The following is a 26,575-nucleotide window of genomic DNA, read 5'->3' as shown; positions in this document are numbered from 1 at the left end:
GATGCCCGCAATATCATGGCAAGCGAAGATGAAGACAACTTTGGTCGGGCAAGGGAAACTGTCATGACCATTACACTTCAACATGTTATCACGTTGGATCGTCTTCGATCAGTATGATATTTGCGCCTTGGCCAAGGATGGATCACTGGAGCGATTAAAACGTGGCATGCTCCAAAACATTTGTCAGAAACTGGAATTAGAGTTGCCACCCGAGCCTATTCGCCGTAAAAGAATCTACCTGGATTTACTTGAACAGGCCATACTAGCGTTGTAAACGGATGAACTCTTTGCTGCTGTAACTGAGGATCATGTAAAATGTTTGTTTCACTGCAAAATGTACTGTTACAGCATATTTTGTAAAGCTGCTCTTAAGAGAGATTGCAATAACTATAAGGCAGTGCACATGTTGGATTTCAGTATTAACGAGTGCATCAGAAAACGAATGAGATTGCAACTTCAACAAGTAAGTAATACATGTGCAACACTTTTTTGCCGCCTACAACGACAAGGGCAAATAACGTTTTCAAGAGATGATATTGTTAGGTTCCACAGTAATTAAATAAATGAGAAGGAATGTCTCCAAATATGGGATCGGAAATTGGACTGTAAATTTGGAAAGAAAATCTTAGGCCTATAAAGATAACAGAAATGCGCATTTTTCTCGTATTTTTCAGATTAGAAAAATAAAAGAATGAAACAAATGTAACTAAGCTTTTATTTACCCAGAGTAAGTTTTTCAATTAATTCACAATAAACAGAAAAAAATTTCTTTGCTAAGCGACACGAATCGCGACTGGTAGTATGTAACTTGCGTTATTTCAATAAATAATCTGCAGAATTTAAAACATATTAAAGTATCTTCGTTAGTCAGCTTTTCCTGCGAGTAATCGGTTTGTTATTGTTGAGTATTTATCTTTAAGCACATTTAGATGTGGGTCACCTGTTATTAAGCACAAAAACACAATGAATCACGTCCACATCAAAGATATTCTGCGTCGCAGACGTTTCCTTTCCATTGTCCAAGCGGGGAGATCGAGCAAGCGAGAGAGCAAACGAGCGCGGAAGGAGAACGGGGAGAGCGTGGGGAGGAAAGGATTCATTGTTTGCCCCACCCTCTCCCCCTGCTACTTATTATTCCGCACTCACTCGCAGTTTTGTTCCCTTCGCGCGCATTTGGAAATGAACGGCTGCTATGTAGGCTATATCAAAGAGAATCATCTCAAGGAGAAGGCTGTCCACCTCACTCATTCACAGGACAGAAGGCAACAATGACATGAAGGTCCCTAATTTGTGGGGGCCAGCAGAAGGTTTCACGTCATCATCATCATCATCATCATCATCATCATTATGTCCTTTTCCCTATAAGGGAAATTGGGGGTGTCCTTAACTTCATCTTGCTCTAAAAGGGTGTACATTTGTTAAGATCCCGACAGAAGCTGCAAAACTAGTTCCTCGTCTTCTGCCAAAGATGGCCCTTGGGGCGCCAAATCCAGAACAATATCTGAGACTCTGTCACTCTTTGAGAAGCCCTTCCTCTTCTTGGGGCTATGGACCAAAAAGAGAAAACAATTTAAATTTGACTCAACTTCTTGGTCTTGTGTACTGGTGGTGTATACAGTATAGTGTTTCAGTCAAAAAGCCAGGCCCAGCTAGAGCTTAGAAGAAGGGAGTAGTTGGAAAAAGGCAACTATTTCTTCCTTGGTGTTAAGATTCAAAGAGGATCGTCAAAAACACAACCAACCATTAGCCTTAAATTTTGATTGAAACAGCTACACTGAATACAGTACCTCTGTGGCTGCTCTTCATCCTCTTCATCCTCGAGTTCTTCTTCAGCCTCTCCGTCGTCCACTAAACCGACACCTGATACACCCTGACAAACAAACATCAATTTAGTTTAATCCTAATTCTAAACAGGAGACCTCGCTAGTCCACCTGTTAACCCAACAAACCTTCAGAGAAAAACCGCGAGCTACTAACATGGTATTAAGAGCTAAAGCTGGCAATAAACTAATGCCGCGATGATTTTTTCGCAACAATGACAACAACAAAAAAATGTTGTTGATAATTACCTGTTCCTCCCGCCGTCGTTTCTTAACTTTTCGTCTTTGTTCTTTGTGTTTGCTTTTAATTCGCTGCCTTTCCACTTTCCTGTCAATCAAGTCCGCCTGACGCATCAAATCACGTGATTCTTCTACTGAAATGCCACCCACGTGACGTTTATGGCTCTCGCCGAGAGGGACTGGTTCAAGAGTTTCGTTGCTTGGTTTAGACTTACTTGCGAGATTTAGAGGAGGTCCTTCAGTCGTAAGTGGCTACAATTGACATAAACGTGATTTATGAATTTAATTAAGTTGACAATGAAAGACTCCAGATACCTCTAGCTATTACTTCTCCCCACTGGATGGCATGCTATTCATCTGTCGTATGTTACCTCATTCCACCGTTATAGTTATTTTTTTTTAAGGAATTATCATTTTGGCGAATTTTTAACGCTTCGACGGTAGCATTTATCGAAATCTGAGGGAATTGTCCTTGTTTATTAACACGACTTGGCTTTGGGATGATAACCGTGGGACAGCTACATTTTGATTGCATTTGTTGATTAGTTCCAGTCGCGACAGATAGCTCAGTATTTCCCCTGATGAATAAAGTAGTCTTATGGATCTTGCCTTCAGAGTACTTTTCCACCGATTCCAAACAATAAAATTTCGACCGGATAAAGACTCGAATTAGTCGCACGGAGTTTGTTTATGATAAAAGACCACGCGAACCGAGCACGCGATTGCAAATGCCAGCTTAGAATAATTTACGTGATTTAAATATCCTATGAAACTTGAGAGTCTACAGAAACTGGCGGCGTCACGCAGCGTATCAACAAATCGTGACCTCTTCACTAGCATGGACTTTGACACTATGCATACATGTGTCTGACTGTAAAACCTCGGTTGTTGCTGAAAAAAATTGATTTTAGCAATAGACAAAGGTTGAAAGTCAGCTAGTGAAATCATTTATTTACGGTATATATATATTAAAGTGAGAGCGTCGAACGCACTCTCATAATCTCTGATTACTACTAGTTTTTTTAAGGAATTATCAATTAACTTCGGTTTTGAGTTTGCCAAGGACTATGATGGATTCGAGAAACTCGTGCAACGTCTGCTAGCCAATCAGAATGAAGGTGCGCTCTTCTTGACCAATCAAACAGTCTTTATCTGGTTTGCGCGACTTTTCCCGCCCACGGATTACAAGTTACCGGTTTTTGCATCTGGTTCTGATTGGCTCCGTGCACTGGCCTTTTGTTTACAGAGAGGTTTTTACTAACGATTGGCTTACAAAACTCGCGCCACTTTGTCATCCAATCAGAAGTAACACCAAAACCAATCATGACTCGCTCACACTCGTTTTCCCGCGCTCGTCAGCCACATGTATTTGCATTACCGTTTGATTGGTTCAGTGGATTGTCTCTGTCCCCTGTGATTGGTCAGAGCTATTACTTTGGTTTTGGTTCAACGAAACTCAATTCACAACCACGCTAGAGATTAGCTCTGTGAAAACATTTGTTTGTGCCGGTTAACAGCAACTAAAACATCTCTCAGCAGTAAAAAATAAAACGTGCAAAGAAAACAGTTTGTATCTAACCTCTCCTTCGTCGTCAAACACTATCTTTGTGTTTATCTTCACATTTTTGTTCAGTATTTTTTTGGCCGCAGCAATTTTGGTCTTTGGTTTCTTTGGCTTTCTCTCTTTTTGAACCAGGTCTTCCTGAAAAAAAAAAAAAGGTTATGGTTAAGATGTGATCTGACCGCAGTTCACATTCTACCAAAATTTCAGATTTGAAAGTGGATTATGTCATTTTAAGCTTACCTCTATTGAAGGTGGGCCTGGGTCAAAGTTTACATGGCGTTTCTTAAGGAATAGTAAATCATCTTGTTCAGCGGTATCATCTCGTAATTTCGAAGTGTTTACCAGATCCCTCTCGTCTTCACTTTCCTCGTCCCCAGACCCCTCGTCACTACTACCGCTGCTTTCCTGTGTTTGGTTGCTTGTCGCGAGGTCAATTTGTGACGAGTCATTTTGTTTACCATACTTTTTCTCCGCTTTCTAAGACATAAATATATACCAGATTAACGTTCAACAAGAGTGCCAGTTTGGTTATTTAATCAAAGTTACCAAATTAGTAGTCGTCAGTTTTTCATGCCTCTGTCCTGTTATTGAGTATGAATTTCGTCATAACATTATTAAAGTAGCTCGGACTACTTTGACAATGTCATGATGAAATGCATTGTCAATAACAGGACAGACGCATGAAAAACTGACATAGTTTTTTTAAACTATTGCAAAGTTAATTATACAACTAGTATGAAAAACAAGGTATCACGTCATCTTACCTTAAGAAATCGAATCCGCGGAGGGTTGGGTAATCCAAGTGATCTACAATAAAAAGAAAATCGAACGTCTTCCTCTGTGGCTGCTATATTTTAACGTCGTCAGTCCCATATTCTTCCTTCTTTTCCTTTAAAATTACGCTCTTAGACAAACTAAAGTCATCTTCGTCGCGGTTGTTCAAATACTCAAATGTTGTTGTTTGACAGTGCCACACCTAGCTAGTTCTTAGGCATGCCAGCTAAACTGACAGAAACATATACATATCAACTGAACATCACAGACCAGTTAGCTATTTACAAAGCGTGGCCGAGGAGTTGAACTAGGGTCTACCGAGAAACAACTCTAGCTTAGTGGTCAGAGCGGGACTTGAACCCGTCACCTCCGGATTTCAAGTCCGGAGCCCTAACCACTCGCCCGCGCTGTCTACTGTTAAACCCCACACAAAACTTTCTTTCAACGTTTTGCAGCCCTTTTTTCGTTGAGGAAGCGTGCTGATTGCTTTTACTTCCTCACAACAAAGATTCCAACCAAAAGACTACAAGACAAGACTCACTGCGCAAACTCGTCCAAGGGAAGCTTGTTGACATCAAATATTTTTTTGTTTGACTGCAGGAACACTGATCTGGCGTAGGATACGATACTCTGAGGAGAAAATAGCCAATATGTGGTTAATTGTCAATAAAACAGTTGTTTTTTTACCTTAAATTACGATATTTAGAGCGGAAGCCACATCAGCCTTAGCTGGTTTTCATGCAGGTCCCCTATCCTGGTCCAATTGGAATTTGCGGCCGATAAATGCAAGCAAAACATTTTTGTGCATTCCTATGAGGGTTTTCCAAAAACAGTAGCAGTGTTGTTATTCCAATGTCTCACACCAGAAAACGAACTGCTCCAGACCTTGTTTTAGAAAATCCTCTAAGTACATGTAAGCTAAGTCTCCTAAGTGCCCTTCTTCCAATATGCGCACACTTTCGAACTGTGAAGAACGGCTCCCGAAAAAAAAACCTGTCGGCCGTCTGTCGGACATCTGTCGGAACACAGTCGGTTTTGGCCAAAGCCCCGGCCAAAGCACAGACCAACAGTCTGTCGACATCGCTGCAGAAAAACGACCAGACTATCTGTTTTCGGGTTTCTGAAACTATTTTGTTGATAGGATATGATACTCTATTCCTTTCTTTTCTACAGCAAACTTTCTGTCTTAGAAAACTGTTGGTAACCTGTCGGTAGCTTGTCGGTAACCTGTTGGTAACCCGTCGGCCGACAGTTGGCCGACACTGAGTCGGTTTTGGGAGCTCTTCTTCACAATTACCTATTTTTCTAACTAAAATTGCATTTATGAGTAGCATAACGAACATCATGGGATTTGAGAGCCTGTTACCTTTTGAGCCCATTGCTTTATTTCTAAGTCCTGAGCACAGAATGCTTCAAGTTTCTTTCGAATAGAACCCAGCTTCTGTGGATTCACTCTGTAATTTCAAATTTAAACAATTACGACAAGATAGAAAATAAAAACTACTGTGAATGGAATAAATGGATGGATGGAAGCAGAAGTTCATGAGATCAAATCTTCATCTCTGGTTTTAGGTCTTGTGCAAACACATTCACGAGGGGGCTATTAATAAGTGTTAAAAATATTAAATGTTGAATGTTTATAGTGGTTGATCCCGCCACTTAAACTGAAAGAAAGAAATATTTCAAACAAACATAATAGGCTTAAAAATCCCAACTGGCGGGAAGCAGACCAGTTGGCTATTTACAAGCACGACCGAGGAGTTGAACTAGGGTCTACCGAGAAACAACTCCAGCTTAGTGGTCAGAGCGGGACTTGAATCAGCGACCCCCGGTCTGGTCCAGTCCTGTGACCAAACCACTCGGCCATGCTGTCTCCCTCCCTTATAGATCATCTTCTTACACAAACCATTTGCCAATCACATCGAAACACTTTTAATGCACGCTTATGATTCGCTTGAATTCAGAGACGGATCCACACAGCAGGGTTAACATTGTTCACACTAATGGATAATTTTTCTCGCATGAATTGTGCGAGCTGTAGTCAGCAGGTTATAAGCTTCGGATGAAAACCAACAAATTAAGTCATGATTTTAAAAATGTAACATACTAACCTTATTCTGTTTATAGGTATCTTTTTATCTTCTAAAGCCTGAATTAAGAATAAACAAAGAAGTAAGCAAACAACAACACCACCAACAACAACAAGTTTTATTCCCCTATTCGCGCCCATTCACATTATTAGAGATATCAGTTTGCACTGTTTACAAAAAGAGAGAGGAGGGTTTGATCACCTGAAATAACAATCAATTAAACAATAAATCAACAATATATTATTATCTTGGTTTGCTCGGTGTTAAAAAAATGTAAACTACATGTTAGTACAATGGTCTTAGTTTTTCAGTTCAGTAAGTCCATCATATCATCAAGCCATTTTCAGTTGCATGAATTTAGACTCAGGTGATGAAATAGGCAGGAAACATTTAACCATTAGGTTGAAGTTTAAATTCTCCTTTCTGATTGTCATACATTTCTGTATGTGTTAGTTTGGAGAATTTCATGGTACATCAAGAAAATATTCCCAATAGAATTTCTTTGTGTCCACAAGTTTCTGTGGGAGGCGTTTCAGCGGGAGGCGTGGTGGCCTCATGGTTAATGAGCTCGTCTTCGGATCGAGAGTTCAGGGAGCTGACTGGGGACATTGCATTGTGTTCATTGGCAAGACACTTTACTCCCACAGTGCCTCTCTCCACCCCAGTGTATAAATGGGTACCAGCAAACTTAATGCTGGGGGTAACCCCGCGATGGACTAGCATCCCATCCAGGAGGGAGTTGAAATACTCCTAGTCGCTTCATGAAACAGAAAGAGGGATAAGCTCCAGCCTGATGGGTCACTTGGTTTGTAGCCAGAATTTACCAACCTACACATTTCAGTAGTATTTAGAAACTGATGATGTTGTGTTACCTTAAGCATTTCTGGTTCCTCTGAAGGTAATAATACCAACAAGGATTGTCCATTCTTGTGATACCTGAAAAACACAAGGTTTACCATTCATGAGGCCTGTTAGGGTACATGAACATGGGACATAATATTGACTAGAACAAAAAATGATGGAGATGACTCACATTAGAACTGTGGCGTCGATGTGAGGACTTTCCAAAATTGCGACATGAAAAAGTTTGAAATTCAGATAAGGGAACATGCATAACCCGCCAACAGAGCCAAAAACAACAATTAAAACAATTAAAGGTTAACACATGAGCAAAACAACATTTTAAAAGAAACATTTTGTCTGCAGTTTAACTTCTCCTTATCCACACTACATGTACGTGGAAGGAACTTGAAAATGGAGGTTTCACTCTGAAAAAACATCAAATGTTTTCCTTCCACACTATGTCGATGAAATTTGAACACAACAATCACTGGTCATTTTGGATTTGTGTTTGAGGAAAACTTGGGCAGGGAAATCACATGATCATTGTGATGGTATCATTTTCAAAAAGCTCTGTTTTCAAAATGTTTTCCGTCCACACTTAAACACAAAGCTGGTGTTTCCAAATTCCTCCAGTTTGAAGAGCATTTTTGAAAAGCTTCGTTTTCATGACAGATTAGTGTGAATGGTAGCTCTAACCATAGAAATAAAGCTGTGTTTTCAACTTCCTCCCACGTAGCATGGACGGGGCCTTAGACATGGTCGCAGCTGCCAAGAGACTCTTATGATGGATGGTCTGACTGTAAAGTTCTGCAGTAGTTATAAAGACACTAGACCTAGAATCTCAAGGAGAGTTATGGATGCCAACTGTGTGCACTTGACCAGCTATACGCATTTGTGCATGCATGAATGGAATACTGTACCATTTTCTGGGTACAAAGGCAACAAATTCTAAACAACAACATATCTAGTTCACGTCCAGTCACCTTGCTGTTCTTCCTGCTCGATGAATGTATGTGTTGGCATCTTCAGGACAATCTAGTTGAACCACCCAATGAACTGCAGGAATGTCTGCAGAACAGAGACCAAACAGGTATTGTCACTTACACACAGGACTCTGAATTGAGCAGTCCAATCAAGCCCCAGCTAGTGCCATTGTGTTGCAGTATTTTTGGAGGAGGACTCTATCAGACAACTGGAAAGTTGAATTTGTTGCAGGAAATGGGCTTGTTGAGCTATGAGTGTGTTTTGATTGACATTTACTCAATTATTGTCCCTTGTAGATGCTAATCCCAGTTGACCTGCACCTATTTAAGACCTCCATATTGATTCTTTCTTGTTAATCTGCACCTCTTTTGTTCTTAGAGTTCAGGAATTGTTCGTGTTGTTTACCTATTGTTACATTTGACCAAAAAAAGAACCTTGAGTTGTAAACAGTGCAGGTCACCCCGCTAATCCCTTTTGGCCTTTTGGTTAACAATGACCCACTCTAATGACAAAAAAATAAAGGACAAGTACTCACCAAGACCCCTAGCTGCAATATCTGTAGCAAAGAGCACAGCTTCAGTCTTCTTACAAAAGTCATTATAAATTGCCACTCTCTTTAACTGCTTTTGTTTGCCATATAGAGCCATTAATGGTATTCCAGGTCGCAGGCGGCGAAAAGATTCATAGATGAATTTTACCTACCAGGAAGAACAAACAATAACAAATATTAAATTAACAACAATGAAGAAAGTCCTGAGAAAATATCCTGATTCATATAACTGAATGGAAATGTTCAATATCAAATTATTCTTTCTCACCTGTTTACAACTTGAAACAAAGACAAGAATCTTGCTTTTGATGTGATTACGAATAAAGGAGTGTAGAAAATCCAGCTTTTCATGTAGTTCACAAACTACATAACTCTGAGAGAAAAGGAAACTAGAGTAAAATTAACTTTCATACATTCATGACAGAAAGTCATCTAATCTAAGGTGCCATAACAACAATGTTCAGAAGACAAGAATGATAAGAAGAAACTGCAATTTACTAGTTAGAGCAGTTTTAATTTGACTGTAGAAAAAGTAATTGGTTTTGTATCACCACTACAAGATTGGCATTTAAGACTTGTGCCATTTTCTCATCCAATCAGAAGTAAAACCAAAACCAATCGTGACTCACTTGCAAACATTTTCCTGTGCTTCACATCAGCTACTTGTAACTACTTTCAGTTTTGATTGATTCACAGTATTGTGTATGTCCTTTGTGATTGGGTAGAGTGGTTACATGTACTTTGGTTTTGATTTTACAACACTCAATTAAACGCTGCTCTATTTCAAACACATAGCTGTGATATCATTGATAATGAACCTGTGTGAGTCCTTTAGGAGTACTTGTTCTTGAGTTTTCATGTACAGCAATGTATTCAGGATCCTTAACAAGAGAAATAATATCAAATGAATATCAAATGATTGTAAAGTTTCACTAATATACAGACATTCAACAGCAGGTATAAACTAATTGAGCAGATGTACAATATTCCTTTTGAAGATCTCTCAAAAAATATTAATTAATAATTAGATGTGACACTAACACATTACATGTACATGCTAAATTTACAATATTGAAACATCATGATCAGAAAGTAATGCCAGCAGACAATTTTCTTGAGCTGGAAACTAATGGTTTTCTAATGGTGCATTCCTTTGGGGTGTTCTGGATCAGGATCAGTGATCCACGATCACTCGTGAACAGGTCATGGGGCATGAAAGGAACTGACAAAACTACTCTGGTCACAGATTAATAAGTTCCTTTGATGCACCATGAATGATAATCCGAGTGATCTTAGATCACTCATCCTGATCCTGATCACCCCAAAGGAACACACACTAAATTCTCAAGATGGGATTACAACCAAAACCTTTAGTGCTTAACTGGCTGCAACAGCTGGTTAAAACCATGTAATGTCACTTGTTTATGGACAAAATCCTTACAACTGATTCATTAGAAACTTAACATTTTACTAGCTTCTTTACCTAAAGACAACAAAGATTGTACCTGCAGGCTCAACCTTGCTAGATCTTGTACTGATCTGTCAAAAGAATATGACTGAATTTCATCTCAGATCATAATTATTATATTACTTAGCCTCCCACATAAATGTTCTTATGGTTCATCACACAATCTTTCCATAACAAGCCAAAAGGATATCTGCATAGGAGGGTAAATATTACTAAGTCACTAAATCAGTTAGACTAACAATAATTAAATTTTATGAGATATCATATTGTTGGCATTGACAAAGTTTAAAATCTGATTCTGAATCCTCTTCCTTGATTTTGAATCTTTTCTTAAGCAAAGTAGTAAGCAAATTATATGAAAACATGTTGTACCTTGTTTGAGTTGCTGAATAAAGCATGGTCTGTCTTTCTTCGGGAAGATTTTCTAAAATGGCATTCAGTGTAGCAGCAAAACCGAGATCTAGAATTCTGTCTGCTTCATCCAAAACTAAAAACAAATAATAGAGATGGTTCAGTTGTGCACAACAATCTTGTAAGCCTGGACAATGGTATGATGTGTCTACAAAATTCCCCCCCCCCCCCCCCCCACTTATCTTGGCCTCTTAGGAGTTATTAAACAGACACTGTCACATATCCACACACAGAGAGATTTTTGAATGGGGACATTTGAAAAGTGGGTTGGGACAGACCCTACTTATGCAGTAATATTTAATAGTATGGTATCAGAAAATTTCCTTATTATCATATCATATTTCATCCAATCACAGGTACTACTTACTAGATCCTCTCTTGTGATTTTATCCATTAATAGGGGAGTCCTTGTTAACAATATTTTCCTCATTAACATAAGCAATTCAGTTTCTGATTGAGCTACAGAAAAATAAGCTCTGACTATTGAAAGGCTAGGGCACAGCAAAATTAACTGTCCCAAGGAATCTGGAGGGTTCACACTGAAAAACCTTCCATGGGGGTTTGGATACTTTCTGAAACAACTCAATCTAGCTAACTAACTCTGGAAAACTTCAATTCAGCTCAGAAAAGTAGAAGAGGGTTACTTACCAAGAACCTGTAAAGAGTTGCAGTTGAAGTCTGGCGTCTCATCCATGTGCTGAAGCAGCCGTCCAGGGGTACAGACAACAATATTTGTTTTTCTAATTCTTTCTTGCTCATGTTTCAGGTCCTATTAAATATAACAATGGTTTAGTCAGCAGGTAAGTGATAAGCACCTTTACAGAATGAAGGCTTATTGAAGACTGGGGGATTGAAATGAAGTAACTGTCAAGTCTGAAGCAGAGGACCTACCTTTCCACCGATTATAAGACCTGCTGAAAGGTCATGTTTGCTGCCAATTTTGCATAATACTTCAAATGTTTGATATGCCTACAAATGAAAAGAAAATACACAATCAATCAGCATGAGAAACCAATGGAAATCACAGATGAGGATGCACAAAACGTTCAAGTCATTTTATAGCAAAAGGATGTGTGCCCCATAAACTCAGACATACTCTTTTTTAGATGAAGGTCAAATAGATTTTTCTGATGTTTTAATTTCTCTCAATTTTTTTGGATGAGGAGCGAGGAGGAATTTAATTACCTTTACTATATGACTTGCATTTTTAGCCAATATAACGTGCGCTCTGATTGGCTAATACTAGGGCATTATTCTCCCGTAATGCCAGCACAGGCCGATTACGGGCCTGCAAAAGCCAAGCAAAAGGCCATATAATAAACAACTTATTGACCTTGAAAGTTCAGTCTTTACTGGAACATCTCAAACCTCGGCCTTGTTGTATTGACCTCACTATCGCTCGGTCAATATGGCAAGCTCTGAGTCTGAGATTTTCCCGTAAAGACCTCACTCTCGGTTAATAAGTAATTAGTAATGCATGGCAAACCAGTGGTGGATATTATTCTATTCTTATTTACACAAGACCTGAAGGGCTGAAAATTTTTCACACCCCCACCCCTTTACCGGGAGAAGAAGTGGCCAACCTTTGCTTCATCTACATGCTTTTTCCAAGCAATATAGGCCATTTTCACTTGAATCTTCTTTTAAAGCAAAAATTAGATTTTAAATCCATCGATTTTGACTACATTGATGTAATTATTTACCTATGCCTACTTACAAGTTCACGGGTAGGAGAGATTATCAGAACACCTAAACCATCAACAGAAGTCCACCTCTGCCTCCATAGTACTTCAATTACCTGTCAACACATTTTACATAACTGTTTTAATATTTTGTTCAGTCAAAGTGTTGGATGGGTTACACTCTTTATTACATCTCATACATTCCAAGGCGTTTTTGCAGGAATTCATCAATGACATTTGAACCACATCGCTTAAACAAAAGATAAAACTTAGATAACATACAGGAATAAGAAATGCCAAAGTTTTTCCTGAGCCAGTCTTAGCAGCTCCCAAGACATCACAGCCTTTTAAAGATATTGGTATTCCAGCCTTCTGAATTTCAGTTGGAATTCGATACCCTGCACCATGCAAACCTGATGAATGAAAACATTACAGCCTGTTAGAAAAAGTAAAACTGTTCTAACCTAGAAATTCTGGAGGGATTTGTATGTAGGTGGAGGGGTGAGATTTGAGCCAAAAACCTTCCATGGAAGTATGGATATTTTAAGGAACAACAAATTCTGGTGACAGAGAGATATGAGATTTGACCAACATATTTCTGTGCCAATCACATTGTACTACAGAGATCTCAGTGTTTACTGCAGCGCCTGACTGGTTGTCACTGACAAGCCAAAATTTTTAATCCTCTAATAACGTGACATGGATTCTTTTGTGTTCAATAATCAGTGTAAAATTAATTTGCAACAATACAAGACAATTCTCTCATGGATATAAACTGTTTACCAGATAAACAAAGAGCAAAGAGACATGTCTGTATAATTGAAGTCTCATTAATAAAATTATACTTCAAGTAGACTGAGTTGCCAAGCACCTCCCAGAGAGGTTGACGGGATTGGCAAATGAAACAATGAGCAAATGAAATTACCGGTCCTGAAGAGGTGCGTGGCTTCTGAGTAGACTCAAGTGATGATTAATTATACAGAATTTAATCATCAATAAGGGATATTATTGCTTTGAAGCACGCCATCAAATAAACAGGACTAAAACTAACAAAACTTATATACAACACAGTTTGTATGTAGTATCAGCCTCTGTACCTTGAAGTGTTCTTTGTGAAAGAGGTAAATCAGAGAACTTTGATAAAGCAGCAGAACAATCAAGCTAAAAAACAACACAAACAAGAGACAAATTGCAGCTAAATCACTGAGATAAAGACTCACAAAATAACCTAGTATGCTCTGTGTAATGATAATTAAAAGTACAAATTTTACAATAAATATGAACAGTTACAGAGCAAATGTTATACCACATGCACAGTCATTTATTGGATAAAAGACAAAAATGACACTTTACTTTGAATCTACACCATCCTAAGGGGAAAGTTCCACTAATTATAAGCAGTATTTTGTGAAACTCCTTTAATTTGCCATCAAGTTCACTGACTCAGGTAAAAAAAAATGTAAATCTTATTTATAGTGGTCATGCACTGTACAAGAACTAAGCTTAGCTACCTTACAGGCATGCCACTGAAACAAAGGAAACAAATATTTCAAATAATGTAACATAGTTAAAAATCCCAACTGGCAGGAGGCAGACCAGTTGGCTATTTACAAAGTGTGACCAAGGATTTGAACTTGGGAATACCGAGAAACACATCCTGTTAGTGGCAGTGTGGAGGCCTTGAACCCAGGACCTCCGGACTACAACACCAGCGCCATAAACCACTTGGCCATGCTGCCTCCTTGATTAGAGTACGTCCTTTATTAAAGAACATATCTCTTTGACTCTCTACCTACATGTACAAATTACCCAATAAACCAAACTCTAAAATTGTTATATCATAAATGGGGGCATGTACTAAAACCCAAAGCAACAAAACAAAACCACCGAAACAAGCGAAACTGCCAAAAGGACCAGAACAAAAAAAAAAAAAATTAAACCACTGAAACAAGAAAAAATGAAATTACCAAAATGAGCAAAACAACCAAAACAAAACCACCCAATAATACACAGAACAAAATGACCAACATGACACCGCAGAAATGACCAAAAGTAAAATTACCGACATGAGCAAAACAACCAAAATGAAAACCACCTAACACACAACCGTAAATAAAATAAAAAAAACTAGTGAGACAATCTCAGAAAGTGCAGAGTGTATAATTTATAGCTCTGACACAGTACTCATAACATAATTCCTATATAACCACTGCCATTCACTCCTGGTTTGCAGTGACCTTGCGAGTTAGTTAGGCATTTTGATGAGACGTAATTATATCTTAGCAGTGTGTACTATGTTTCATGTGTGTATTTTCATTCACAGTCCAAGAATAACTTACAGTAACCACAAGGTTTATTTTGACTCTCTGTCCTTTTCACTTGGGGATCTTTTTTTAAAGAAAGCCCTTGACAGATCTCTTCATGCCATTAAACAGATGACTATACCCAGGCCCAAGTCTGAAGTTGGCAGAAACACCTTATGGTATAGAGGACCTGTCATTTGGAACTTTGTCAACAAAATTGCTAAAGGTGTGGAGAGCCTTACCAGTTTTAAAACCACTATTAGAAAATTACAGGCCGATTTGGAGGCGCTTTCTTTTAACAAAGAGGCTGTCGTTATTACAAAGAAACCAAAAGATTTTAGTTACTTTTTGACTGATGTACATAGCATAATATTATGACTTTAACTTAAAAAATAATACCTTAATTTAATATAATATTTGTAAATTTTTGTTATCAGTGTTTGTATTTTGTAGTTATTTGTATATAGTAGATCCACATCAGCCTATGGCTGCCTTAATTTTAACCTACTTTTCAAATAAAGTGTGTATGTACCCTTTGTTAAGACCGCTCTTGAATGTTACTATGGCATTTTATGTTAATTTTTGCTCATTTTAAGTAGTGAACAAGACAATTTTAATTTTCACTCCCACATTTTTAATTTGATACTTTTGTCTTGCTCACAAAGGTTAATGTACCATGAAGCTCGTTTTCTCGAAAACGCACATTTTTTTTTCCAGCTGAAAATAAATGGAAGAAAGTTGAATATCAGATGAAGAAATGGAGGAGGAATGATTTGTTTTATTTCACAAGCACATTTTCTTAGAATTGACAAACAAGAACTTATCTAACAATTATCAAATTGTCAGATCACGGAATAGCACATTCTGTTACCACCTTTGGCCATTACAATAAAACCACTGCAGTCTACATTTTACCCTCAGTCTGCATTTTACCCCCGTTCTGCAGTCTGCCGTCTGCATTTTACACTGACCGTTTACAAAGTCTCCACGCTTGCCCGGTGATGGCCAAATTGATAGGTGCATAAAACCTTGAATGCGAGAGAATATCTGCATTAAAATCGAGATTTTTTTCGACATTCCATCTTCCGCTTGCTTGTGGTTTTGTTTTTTGGTTGTTTCGCTCGTTTGCATGATTTCGTTTTGGTGGTTTCGCTTGTTTCGGGTTTCATTTTCGTTGTTTTGGTGTTTTCGTTCGTTTCGTTGGCTTTATTTTGGTCGTTTCGTTTTCGTTAGTTCGGTGGTACCGCACGTTTTGGTAGTTTCGTGTTGTTGTTTCGAATTTTAGCAAGCTTACAGTACATGTCATTAAAAATCTCCACTAGCACGTGGTAATGTTTTGAATCGTGCCAAAAAATTAGCTCATTTCCACACGTCGCGAAACCTATGCATAAAGAAGAATACAGACAACAACTTACATCTCTGCAACGATCCTCTAATTCTTTAATCTCTTTTTCTTCCTTTGCCCATGATTCTCGACGTCGTATTCGACGATGTTTTTCAGATTTTGTCCATCTTACTTTTGCCTCCTTACCGTCGGCCATATTTCTTAGTAACCTCCCTTCCTTGCCAACCCCAGACTCTGCCTGCGATAAGGGAGGAAAAGAAGGGAGAGCCTGGAATCGAGGCTGTAAAAGAATAAAGAGGATGGGGACGTCAGGTGGGTGTCATTCGAAGAGTCACTCATAACTGGGGATCTGGTCTCAATTTCAGCCTGTAGCTTCTAGACATTCTTCTGGATAGATCTGTTTCAAAAATGGCTTGTGGTCAACTAAGTGAAGAGAAAAAGGCTACCAAAGAAGTGCAAGATATTTGTGATGAGGTTTGTTCGCATTGCGTGACCAAAAGACAAAGATTGCAAAGTTCAGGGCGGGCAGTTTTGGAATAATTTTTTTGTTGACAAAACGTTGAACTGTTTTATTGTCTGATCTGATAACGTTAAGCTATTGATTTCAAAGTATTAGTTCGTTCGAACATCAGATGATCTGTAGAGCTCGCTCGGCATAAGCTCACATGTCAGACTTGTAGGACTGACAATTTCCAAAATTCCAGCGTAGATTTACCATATTCACTCTGCTCTTTGTACTATTTTTTCGTCATGGAGTGCATCCCTTTCAGTTTCCTTTCCTTGCTAAAAAGATTTCCCTTACAGTACGGCTGTCATGATATCATATTCGTGTACATCAACTTTGGCATTATTCACAGCAAACAAATGCACTCAATAGTTAGTTGATGATGTTTATTACTCTCATTACTTTACCGATAGAAAAATGTACTGATTTTGTAAGGAGAAATTAGATGTCGTGGGTTTCATTAAGATTCTGAGCAGAATGCAGGGCAGGACATACATAAGCAAACCACGGCAGGATAGCAACTCATAGTACAATGGTTAATTTGCTTGTCTAGGCAATGATAAACAAATCGTTCGTGTCCTCCATATTGTTTGGGAATGAACGTTTGGCGTGTGCACGGTCAATGTCACGTGATAGTGCAATTCAACCTCAAACGCGAAACAAAAGGCCGGCCCTTTGAAGTTTGCCGGGCTTCACAACCAGTCCCCTCCACTAACTATGGTCGAGGTAACTGGCCCTTACAGAAATCTGTTAACGAGCATCTTGGAAACTTTTCTTTTTCAGGTGAAGAATCGGGCAGAATATAAAGGCAAAGCCTCGTACGATCAATTTGACGCCGTTTCTTTCAAAACTCAGCTGGTTTCTGGAACCCATTATTTCATCAAGGTTAGTTTAGAGTCATGTGAAGTTATGAAATGCCCAGGCAGTGTCCTCCCCAAAAAAGAATCTCCCACTGGGTTTAGGGGAGGGGGTGTCACGTGTTACTATGGCAGAATTTTAAAATGCCCTAGTCACTAGTTAACAAAATTTTACACTTTACCCCCAGTGTCGGAAAGTGAAAGAAAATCATCAAAAGAGCGTTTGTTGCAATTTCCTTTTAATGTGCTGGAGCGCTAATTTTCTTTCCATTTGGGACACTGACTGATGTAAAACACAGGATTCTGGAGAGCTTTGATTCTTAGACTTTGACAAATAAAGTTTCAGTTATCAAGGGTAATTTATTTATAGAAAAACTTCCAATAAAAGAACCACTGCTAGTTTACAAGACATTCCAGTTAAGGTTACTGTAGACCTTCAAGGGCCTATTTTGTCCAAAATATTTTTTTCACGCCAAATTCAAGACTGCTGCTTAATTCTAAATTTTCTAAAAAAAAAATATTTTAAAAACTCAAAACTCGAACGAGTTATCCACAAAAACGCGAGTTTAAAAAACAAGTTGACGACTGCAAACTGTGATAAGCCAATCAGAATGTGTCAACCACTGAGTTGAACAGTAACAATTTTCGCGTAATCTCATAACGGACTCGTATTTCACTTATACTGTTTATTCCTCACATCTTGCAATTTCTCGCACAGAAATCTCCGCTTTCGTTGATTGTATTCGTCTTAATTAAGCGATATACTGGGCAATTTTGTACGGTCTTCGCGTTTCCAAATTTGAAAGCAAGTGCAAGTGAAGATGGGTTTTGTTGCAGCACTATATGCTGCCCCGCTTCTGGCACACAAAGTGATTGCGGCGGGATTAGCGGCGAATTTAATCGCTGATATCCTCTGCTTCGAAGAATGTTTTTCCATATTCTTGTATCACAAACAGATTGATGAATTACTCGTTTAGTTTAATCTATTGATATCCACCGACTCGGTTCGGCTCGCTGAGAAGGCCTGATCAAAGGCTATTTCGCTATCGTTTCTCTTTTTTCTTGTTTTGCTTCTTTTCATGATGTATTTGCTGATTCGGTTTATAAGCCGATGAATTTTTCACGGCAGACTTCACTTTTCCCGTTTGTAATATTTCCTGTAAATACAAACAATGAACCTTTTCCTGGAAGACAGGGAAGCTTTCTTGTAGCGTTCTTCTGGGGAGTTCTAAGTCTCGTTTCATTGGTTCGCGGCATGGCCCCCGTTGACAACCTCTTCAGTGAGGTGCGAAAACTGAGAAATTTCTTTCGAGGTCGAAAACTGGAGGGTTTTTTTTTGCGTGAATCACCCCTATTCATATGAAGTAATAGGGTATGTAGATTTATCGAATTTTTACGAAACTTGCCCAAAATGTTCGTCGGATATAAGCGCACCAAAGTGTGTGAGCCTTTTACGAAAATCCAAATGTTTTTCTTGTGACGTCCCATCGAGTACCGGCAGTCAGAAAATTTGCTATTGTCCAACTGTTAAAGGGATTTTCTACGTAACCAACAGAAATATCGAAAAAGCCTCACACACTTTGTTGGCCTATCAACTCCTGAGTGATATAGTCCAGTCAGTTTGGATGTCCGCGTTAACACAATGGCTGGTAATTCAGTTTTATAACAAGAAAGGTCAGTTTTGCGTTTAAACGCTTGCGCGTGCCTACCAAAGCAAAAATGGCAAAACATATTGATATTTTCGGATTCAACAGTTTATAAGCTTTACAATGATATATAGTTTACCAAGGTTTTCTTTAAAGCAGCGCGCGAAGAAAGTATTTTCCGGAAGGCACCCCTGAAGGTTTACAGTAACCTTAACGAGGGTCTGGGTTTCTGTGTAAAATAACCGATAAGAAATATCCCATGTTACTTTTTACCAAATTTTATACTTTCTGCCCAAGGTCAGAAAGTGATAGAACATCATCAAAACAATGTTTGTTGCAATTTCTTTTGATGTTCTGGAGCACTAATTTTCTTTCCATTTTTGACCCTGATGTAATGTTCCATCTTTAGTGGTGCAGATCAAACAGTGGTAGAACACAGCTGCTCAAAGACTTCCTCGTTTGTTTTTGGTATATCATGACTAAGTATAGGTAATCATACGGTTTCGAGTTCAATTTGGAATTAATTTGCACGAGTGAGTTTTCCAAAAAGCTGACATTACAAGAGCCGCTTTACTTATTAATAATATAAACATGAAAAAATTCGCGTGGAGGAAGTGCTGGAAGATCTTTCTTGAAACCATTTTTTCTCATTCGAGAAAACTTTTTTAAAAGTTTCCGCACAAAATTCTCGCTATCATTTTACGTGATATCATTGGCTTAGAAATTTTCTTGTTATCTTTCAGCCAATCAAAATCCAGAATTGCGATGTGTAATTTGCACTGGTGTTACACTTGAACTGCACTGCTCCTAGCCAATCAGAATCGAGTGATTTTTTCATGTATATTATTATGAATGTATTATTATGAATGTATCTCATTTCAGGTTCATGTTGGCAATAATTCTTATGTCCACTTGCGTGTTTTTAAGTGTTTGCCACATATTGGATCACACCTTGAGCTACATGCTATGAAAACGGGATTAACAAAAGAGGACAGTTTGGAAATCTTTGGAAAGTGAAACCTCTACGCCGAACAAAGTTTAAGGCTTTTTAAATGTAACCAGAGAGGAATATTTTTTGAATAAAAGCAATGTAAACTTAAACAGGTCACAGATCACAGTAAATTAACTCTATACATCTAGGAAAAAATCTGTAATTAATAAAAGTTTGGAAATATTCATTTGCTTGGTGAGAATTCATAATATGGTTAATAAACCATGTAGCTAGTTTTCAATCCATCTTTGTGTCAACACTTCATATTACTTGGGTGGAATGCTTTACATGGCAACACACCCTTTCAGAGGGTCGTACAGGGGGGGGGGGGGGCTCTCTGGCACGGTTCAAGAACGGAAAAGTAGAGGATCACAGATCACAGATATAAAAATTTCGTTTTCCCGAATCATGGAAATAAGCAAGTAAGATGCTCTTTTTAACAACCCCTTCTTACACTAGAACGAGTGTTTGAAGAAAGCAAAGTCATGATAGGCTAAGTCAAGGCTCGATATTGCTGAATCGCAAGTCACTCTCGATAGACGACTCTAACCATTCGGAGGACTCGCGTCTCAAAATCACGTAGAACAGAGTGGTGAAATCACGAATATCGGTCAATAATTCAAGTTCTTCACGGGTCATGCCAAACCTCCAGGTCACGGATCACGAAGCATGATTTCCTAAATCCACGTTTCACGGAAAATAAAATCAGCTAATCACGCATCACGAGAATACCCCTGTACGACCCTCCTTTCAGAATGTACAGTCTCTCTTTTTGCCTTTTGAGTTGGGTTAGCCTGCATAGCTAGCGGGATTTTGTTTGGAGTGTTTTATTTAGGCAGTGAGGTTGTGAACACAAGTGTTGCAGGCCCAAAGGAATTTTCAAAAGCCACAAAACTATTCCGAAATTTTCTCACGGCTTTGCCACATCTGTCTGAGGTCCTGCTGTTAAAACAGAGCACTAGGGTACAACATCCTGCCACCAACAAATGCCAAGAATTGGTCGCAACATTAAAGTTAAATCATCACTGATTTATCTCTTCAAATATTTTGGGTCTCTAGGCGAACTTGAAAAGGCATTTTGTAACCATATTGAATAAATTGATGTTTATAATTATTAAGAAAAGCCACAAGTGTAACTTACAGCATTCTTGCTGTACAAAATATTTATTTCCAAATTGAGTTGGTCAATTCATTCAATGTGTTACTTAACACTAGAGAGTATCAACGACACAAAAAAACACCACAATATTTAATTCTTACCAGAACACAAGCTGGCTTAATAGTGATTTTTCTTTTGGTTTCTTTACTGTCCCAGATCTTCCTGACTTATGCAAAAATAATGGTCTCAGTTTCCCTGATCATTTGGGATGGATGGTGAGGGAAAAACAAAAACAGATGGGAAATAACTTGAATGTTAAGAAAGGGTTATATGAAGTTCATTATGGTCTTGAGGGGGCTAAAATGGTGTTGTTTGAGCGTGTTGCTTTCTGTGGAAAGAGCTTTTCTTTTCCTAGAATCCACAGAAAGTCCCATGAGCTGGCAACGTTCAAGAACAGCTGACGCAAGATGTTCCATTACTCTAGTTTCGAATAAACATTCAAACGTCGCATACAGGAGGCAATTAAGATCTGATTACAACATGCCTCTTTGAACAGATACAATGGCTTTAAAGTGCCTATGAAGTAAAAAAAATCCCTGTTTATTTGAAAGGCTTTTCAAAGTAAAGAAGAATGGCGTTTTCCTTTTTGGAATATCTTTTTTCGTTTTAGAGATATTCATGTTTTTGTATTATGCAAATAAGAAAAGTGATGGCGTCATAGGTGGTTCCTCTAAAACAGCACAACACTCAATCAAGAATAACTCTAGAAATATTAAGGCAGTGTTCTTCAAACTTTTCACCAGCAATGTACATCACAAAGGAAACAGAATGACACCTACTATGCTGTTGCCATGGCAACACTCTTGGGTCCAGTCTCTTTCTGTGAAAAACCAAATATCTCCATTTGCAAAGTGGGACAGAGGGTCTTGCTCGGAACACAGATAGTTCCCATATTGTCTTCACTCTCCCCATTAGATTATTGGGAGTGGATGATCCTTGTTTAAGATAAAATCTGGGAATTTTAGTCTTAATTAAAACAGAACCAGCGGCATAACTGCTGTCACGGCAATGGCACAACAGGTGCCATTATGTTCTTTTGTGATGTACATTTCTGGTTCCAAGTTTAAAGAACACTGCTTTACTATTTCTAGAGTTATTCTCAATTGAGTGTTGTGCTGTTTTAGTGGAACCACCTATGACGTCATCACTTTCCTTACAAAAACGTAAATATCTCTCAAACAAAAAAAGATATTCCAAAACCGAAAATGCCATTCTTCTTTACTTTGAAAAGCCTTTCAAATAAGCCGCAATTGTTTTTTACTTCATAGGCACTTTAAATTAGCCAACATGTATGAAACCATTTTAGCCTCCTCCAGACCATAATGAACATCACATCAAATTTTTATTGTGGCTGACGAAGTTGGGTGGAACTGAACGAAATATAACACTTTAAATAAGATTTTTAATTGTGCTCTGAGTACAGAAATTATTTTTTATATTTTAATCATGATTACAGAGCAGGAAAACAATATTTCCTATTCTAAAAAAGAAACAGGTAGTAAAGTCAACCTTTGCTAACAGGCTTCTCCTGTTGGCAGAAACCTATCATGCAAAGACACTTACCCTAGTCATAATTATTCATGGACACTTTTTCTTGTCTCAAGGCTGTCTGGTTATGACTGTGACATTTTACAACATTTTGACACAAATATCACAATGGTTTGGGATTTCTGCAACAAGTCGAGCTTGGTTCCGAATCACTGTGTTTGGTTAACGTCTTTGAACAAATTCACAAAATGGCATCTTTTCTTACTGCCATGGAGCCGCCGGTATAAAGAATTATGTGGCCCAGTTAGGAAACAATGAAACACCCTGTTCAACATCACTGACAATAACTTTGTGAGATGTGTTTGCACCAAGAACTTGCAAAATGATTACACATAATACCAAAAAGTCCCTCAAAATCCCTACGCAGCCTAACCACACGGCAAAATTTGTCACAAAGTAAGGTTAGCAAGTCACTTTTCAAATATTATTGTGAAAGATCTTAATAGTAAGTAATTTTATTGTAAACTACTTGAAGGTAAAAAGTAATGCCACCTAAATGGAGTAAGCTGGTGTTATTGTGGTGGTTTAAAGAACTTCCAGCATCGCTCATTGAAAGCCTACAAATTAAGCAAAAATATTAGGTAGTATTATAGAGATAAACATGTAAAATGTCTTAATGTTTTGAAGTAGTAATAATTATATCAGTACAGTTGACTCTCGATAACTCGAACCTTCAGAAAATCAATAAAGTTTGAATTAATTATTGGGAGCCAAGTTGTCTAGAGATGGGAACACACAATCAGAAATTAAGGAATGAATCAGTGTGCATTTCAGGTTTATTACAGGGAAAGAGTAAAAGTCCAAACAACCTTCTGTGGGAAGGGTATGGATATTTTCTGGTACAACACATTGGCTTATCTACATGCAGATGAGACAAGGAAAAGAATTTTACCTTGACAGTTCGTCGTTGTATAACCTCTTCTACACTAAGTTCTGATTGCATTAACCTAAGCTGCAATAAAATCAGAATAAGGAATTATTGATGGGAAAAAGGATAACGTGGAAGACAATACAAACACACACCACTTACAATCTCTGCCTGTTAATTCTAAATGTGCAAGGTACAATTACCCTAACTTGGATGAAGTAATATCAATCATTAATGTTTAGATTTACATGTTTTTTCTTCCGAGTAAACCTGATGGCAAAATTTCAAGCATTGACCAACATGGACATCACTTCCTATGGTTGCAAACAATTTTTCACTTGAGAAAAATTGAATACAAAAACAACACTACTAACAGTACTCCTTGATATGCTTTCACTTGAATAGTCATATGAAAAGTTTTCACCCACAGACTTAATACCAAGTTACAATAAATATTGACACAAGGAAAAAGGTTACACATTTTTTTATAAGCAATATATTCTCAACTCAAATTCATCAAGTGAAATTAAAGAAAAGAAATATTACAACAGGTAGAAGTAAAGTGACTGTTTTTAATTACTTATTTTCTTGGAGGGATGGCAGTCTAGGGATCCAGCCTACCAATTTTCTGAGCATGCGCAGAGTATTCATTTCATATTTTCAGCCAATGAGATTTTTCAGGATTGACGGGAAGTCTAAGAATTGCAGACTTCCGGCATTGGACCTGCCCAGAAATCATGATTCTTGGTGCTGACCAAAAGGATTGCGGCCTCTGGAGAAGACAATGGTGAGAGAGGCATAGTAAGAGTGCTATGTCCTGCTCAAGAATGAAAAACAACCATCCCGGCACTTGAGCCAGAATAGTTTGGTCCAGAGTCCAACAGAAGAAGGCATTTCACTTGCAGGGTAAATAAATGTCCAATGACTGATTTTCTTGATCTGATCTAGTACACAATATACTTACCTTGGTTTGTTCTTTTCTAAGATCTTTCATAATTTGAAAATCATCTGGGTTCTTTTCATTTTTTTCACGAAGTTGTTTGGCATTTTCAGAAACTAATGTTATACACTTCTTGATTGCTTGATCTCTTGTTTTATAGCCACCCAACAACTGTTGAAACAAATAAATCAATTGACTGACAGAATTTGCTATTCATATACCACCATTTACATTCTTAGCTGTAGCAACCAAAACATTCAAACAATAAATTAAAAAAACTCTTTTTGAGCACCAAGTAGTTCACCTAATGAACTATTAAACTTAAAATGTCCAATGGAGAAGAGTTCAGTGTTTGATACCCAAAATTAGAACATATTTTTCAGCACATGTTTGTGCTTAGATGATAAATGGCAAACCCACCAGCGAGTTTGCTTTGGTCAATTTTACCATCTGATTGGTTACAGTATGCTGAACATGTCAAAAGCAAATAACACCATTCAAACATTTTTCAAACTCAGTGTGCCAATCACCCCAATGCATTCAATTGACCCACTTATTTATAGTAAAATTATCAAACAAATAGATAAATAATTCAAAAAAAATAAAAATACCAAATAAGAAACAGAGCATTTGTACCTCATTATAAAGTTCCTGACATTTTTGTTCTGCATTAATTTGTCCAACAAAGGAATCCGTTGGAATACTTTTATTTAGCTTGTAGATGATTTTGTCATCAATAAGTCTAAGCACCTTCAATGCTTCCTGCAAGACAAATTTTATTAAAGTTGCAAACATTTGAAAAAAAAGATATAACTGGAGGATGATTCATTTCCCTGCACCCAGGAGTCCTTGTCATAACTTTTGAAAAGAATCCCTAAGAGGTACCTAGATCCTGTTTTGTGGGCGTGGCTTGAAATTTTTGTCACTCCTTAGAGGACCAATTCTAAAACAACACATAATCTCCTGTCATATTTTTCAGCTCAATACCCGACAAGGTACTGCTAAAGCTCCCGTGGTGGACCTTTTGAGGCAGAACATCCTAAGAGTACCAAAACCATGTTTTTAACCCCTAAAAGGTACGACAAGCACCCCCATCCTTTTAATATTTAGGAGTTCCACCCGCCCCCAACCCCTCCCCCCAGCCTGCACATGATACAAAAATTATAACTTTATACAAGTTGCAAAGCAAACCAAGTTGAAGGAAAAATCAAAAACAAAACAAATTTTCCTGAACTGAAATTGTAATGATTCAAAATTCATGGTCTGTTCAAGTGTACAAGTAAGAACCTTCGAGAAGCATCTTAAGTTAGGCTCTCATTTCAGTATAAGGTCAAACTCATTACACTGCCTGGTACACTGGTTGATAACAACGATTGACCACTTATTTGTCCCTACTCCAGGGAATTTCCAATTTTTCTAGAAAGAAATTCTTACGCCTGGAGGTTGGCCCGGGGGAGCTGAACTACTGGAACATTTAAACTTGATAGAGGTAGTAAATCAATACTAATCTATGAAAATCTATAACATTTCTCAAAACTCTAAGAAACTTCCAACGATGTCTGTTCTCAATAGAGTGACAACTGTTGATCAGTATTGATTTATATCGAGTTTTTAGACTGTAATTGAAATAAATAGTGATGGAAATTTGTTATGTTGGTCAACTGCGCGCAAGCTTATTAAATTTGGTGGCTGCACGTCCAGTGATATTTTCTACTCTACAAGTAAATTAATTAAAAAATAATTTAATTTCTGCTGCATTCTACCATAATATCACAACATTTACCTTAAATTCCCCAAAATCTTCACAAGACATTTGAGTCAGTTCATTTTCACCGGCCGTAGCCATTTTGATCTCACGTGCAAAATGGAATCTTCATTGGTCGTTAAATGACCGCTATACTGCTCTGCTGCTAGTCTGCTGACCAGAAGTGTTACGTCACAGACTCTTGATTATCAAATCACCTGTGACACCGGTGTTCTGTTCACA

The 26,575-nt window shown here is 38.0% G+C and overlaps 4 protein-coding genes across 4 annotated transcripts in view; 2 read left to right on the top strand and 2 right to left on the bottom strand.

Moving 5' to 3' along the window:
- LOC145481582 (TP53-regulated inhibitor of apoptosis 1-like) overlaps window positions 1–26,575 on the top strand; it is a 137,451-nt gene that overhangs the window by 61,395 nt on the left and 49,481 nt on the right. The window lies entirely within an intron of this gene.
- LOC145481565 (putative ATP-dependent RNA helicase DDX10) lies at window positions 286–16,360 on the bottom strand. The gene is made up of 22 exons (XM_081460068.1): window positions 16,145–16,360; window positions 13,524–13,587; window positions 12,709–12,839; window positions 12,462–12,542; window positions 11,636–11,713; window positions 11,393–11,513; window positions 10,706–10,820; window positions 10,371–10,404; window positions 9,684–9,746; window positions 9,134–9,238; window positions 8,851–9,013; window positions 8,315–8,399; window positions 7,361–7,424; window positions 6,510–6,547; window positions 5,765–5,852; window positions 4,940–5,028; window positions 4,389–4,431; window positions 3,865–4,101; window positions 3,640–3,762; window positions 2,070–2,312; window positions 1,788–1,870; window positions 286–1,545 (listed from the first exon to the last, which is right to left on the bottom strand). The coding sequence occupies exons 1-22, from the start codon at window positions 16,268–16,270 to the stop codon at window positions 1,419–1,421; spliced, it is 2,301 nt and encodes a 766-aa protein (XP_081316194.1). The 5' UTR covers window positions 16,271–16,360; the 3' UTR covers window positions 286–1,418.
- Window positions 16,387–20,351, top strand: LOC145481581 (cystatin-B-like). The gene is made up of 3 exons (XM_081460093.1): window positions 16,387–16,548; window positions 17,363–17,464; window positions 19,965–20,351. The coding sequence occupies exons 1-3, from the start codon at window positions 16,483–16,485 to the stop codon at window positions 20,097–20,099; spliced, it is 303 nt and encodes a 100-aa protein (XP_081316219.1). The 5' UTR covers window positions 16,387–16,482; the 3' UTR covers window positions 20,100–20,351.
- On the bottom strand, window positions 20,404–26,511 carry LOC145481579 (protein MIX23-like). The gene is made up of 5 exons (XM_081460089.1): window positions 26,372–26,511; window positions 25,225–25,350; window positions 24,613–24,759; window positions 23,673–23,732; window positions 20,404–23,337 (listed from the first exon to the last, which is right to left on the bottom strand). The coding sequence occupies exons 1-5, from the start codon at window positions 26,432–26,434 to the stop codon at window positions 23,293–23,295; spliced, it is 441 nt and encodes a 146-aa protein (XP_081316215.1). The 5' UTR covers window positions 26,435–26,511; the 3' UTR covers window positions 20,404–23,292.

This window comes from Orbicella franksi, chromosome 3, assembly GCF_964199315.1.
Source record: "Orbicella franksi chromosome 3, jaOrbFran1.1, whole genome shotgun sequence".
NCBI classification, from domain to species: Eukaryota; Metazoa; Cnidaria; class Anthozoa; order Scleractinia; family Merulinidae; genus Orbicella; species Orbicella franksi.
This window is presented reverse-complemented; position numbering and strand designations above follow the sequence as displayed.

Bases quoted from the DNA above. Each gene is read 5' to 3' on its own strand.
- LOC145481565 (XM_081460068.1), bottom strand. From the start codon at position 16,270: ATGGCCGACGGTAAGGAGGCAAAAGTAAGATGGACAAAATCTGAAAAA. The intron at 11,714-12,461 runs GTAAGTAGGCAT...TTTCATTTGTAG, and splicing joins TCTCTCCTACCCGTGAACTT to GCATATCAAACATTTGAAGT. The intron at 6,548-7,360 runs GTAACACAACAT...TTCTTAATTCAG, and splicing joins AGGAACCAGAAATGCTTAAG to GCTTTAGAAGATAAAAAGAT.
- LOC145481581 (XM_081460093.1), top strand. From the start codon at position 16,483: ATGGCTTGTGGTCAACTAAGTGAAGAGAAAAAGGCTACCAAAGAAGTG. The intron at 16,549-17,362 runs GTTTGTTCGCAT...TTTCTTTTTCAG, and splicing joins TGCAAGATATTTGTGATGAG to GTGAAGAATCGGGCAGAATA. The intron at 17,465-19,964 runs GTTAGTTTAGAG...ATCTCATTTCAG, and splicing joins GAACCCATTATTTCATCAAG to GTTCATGTTGGCAATAATTC.
- LOC145481579 (XM_081460089.1), bottom strand. From the start codon at position 26,434: ATGGCTACGGCCGGTGAAAATGAACTGACTCAAATGTCTTGTGAAGAT. The intron at 24,760-25,224 runs GTACAAATGCTC...TTGTTTCAACAG, and splicing joins GTCAGGAACTTTATAATGAG to TTGTTGGGTGGCTATAAAAC. The intron at 23,338-23,672 runs GTAAAATTCTTT...CTTAATTTGTAG, and splicing joins TACAACGACGAACTGTCAAG to GCTTTCAATGAGCGATGCTG.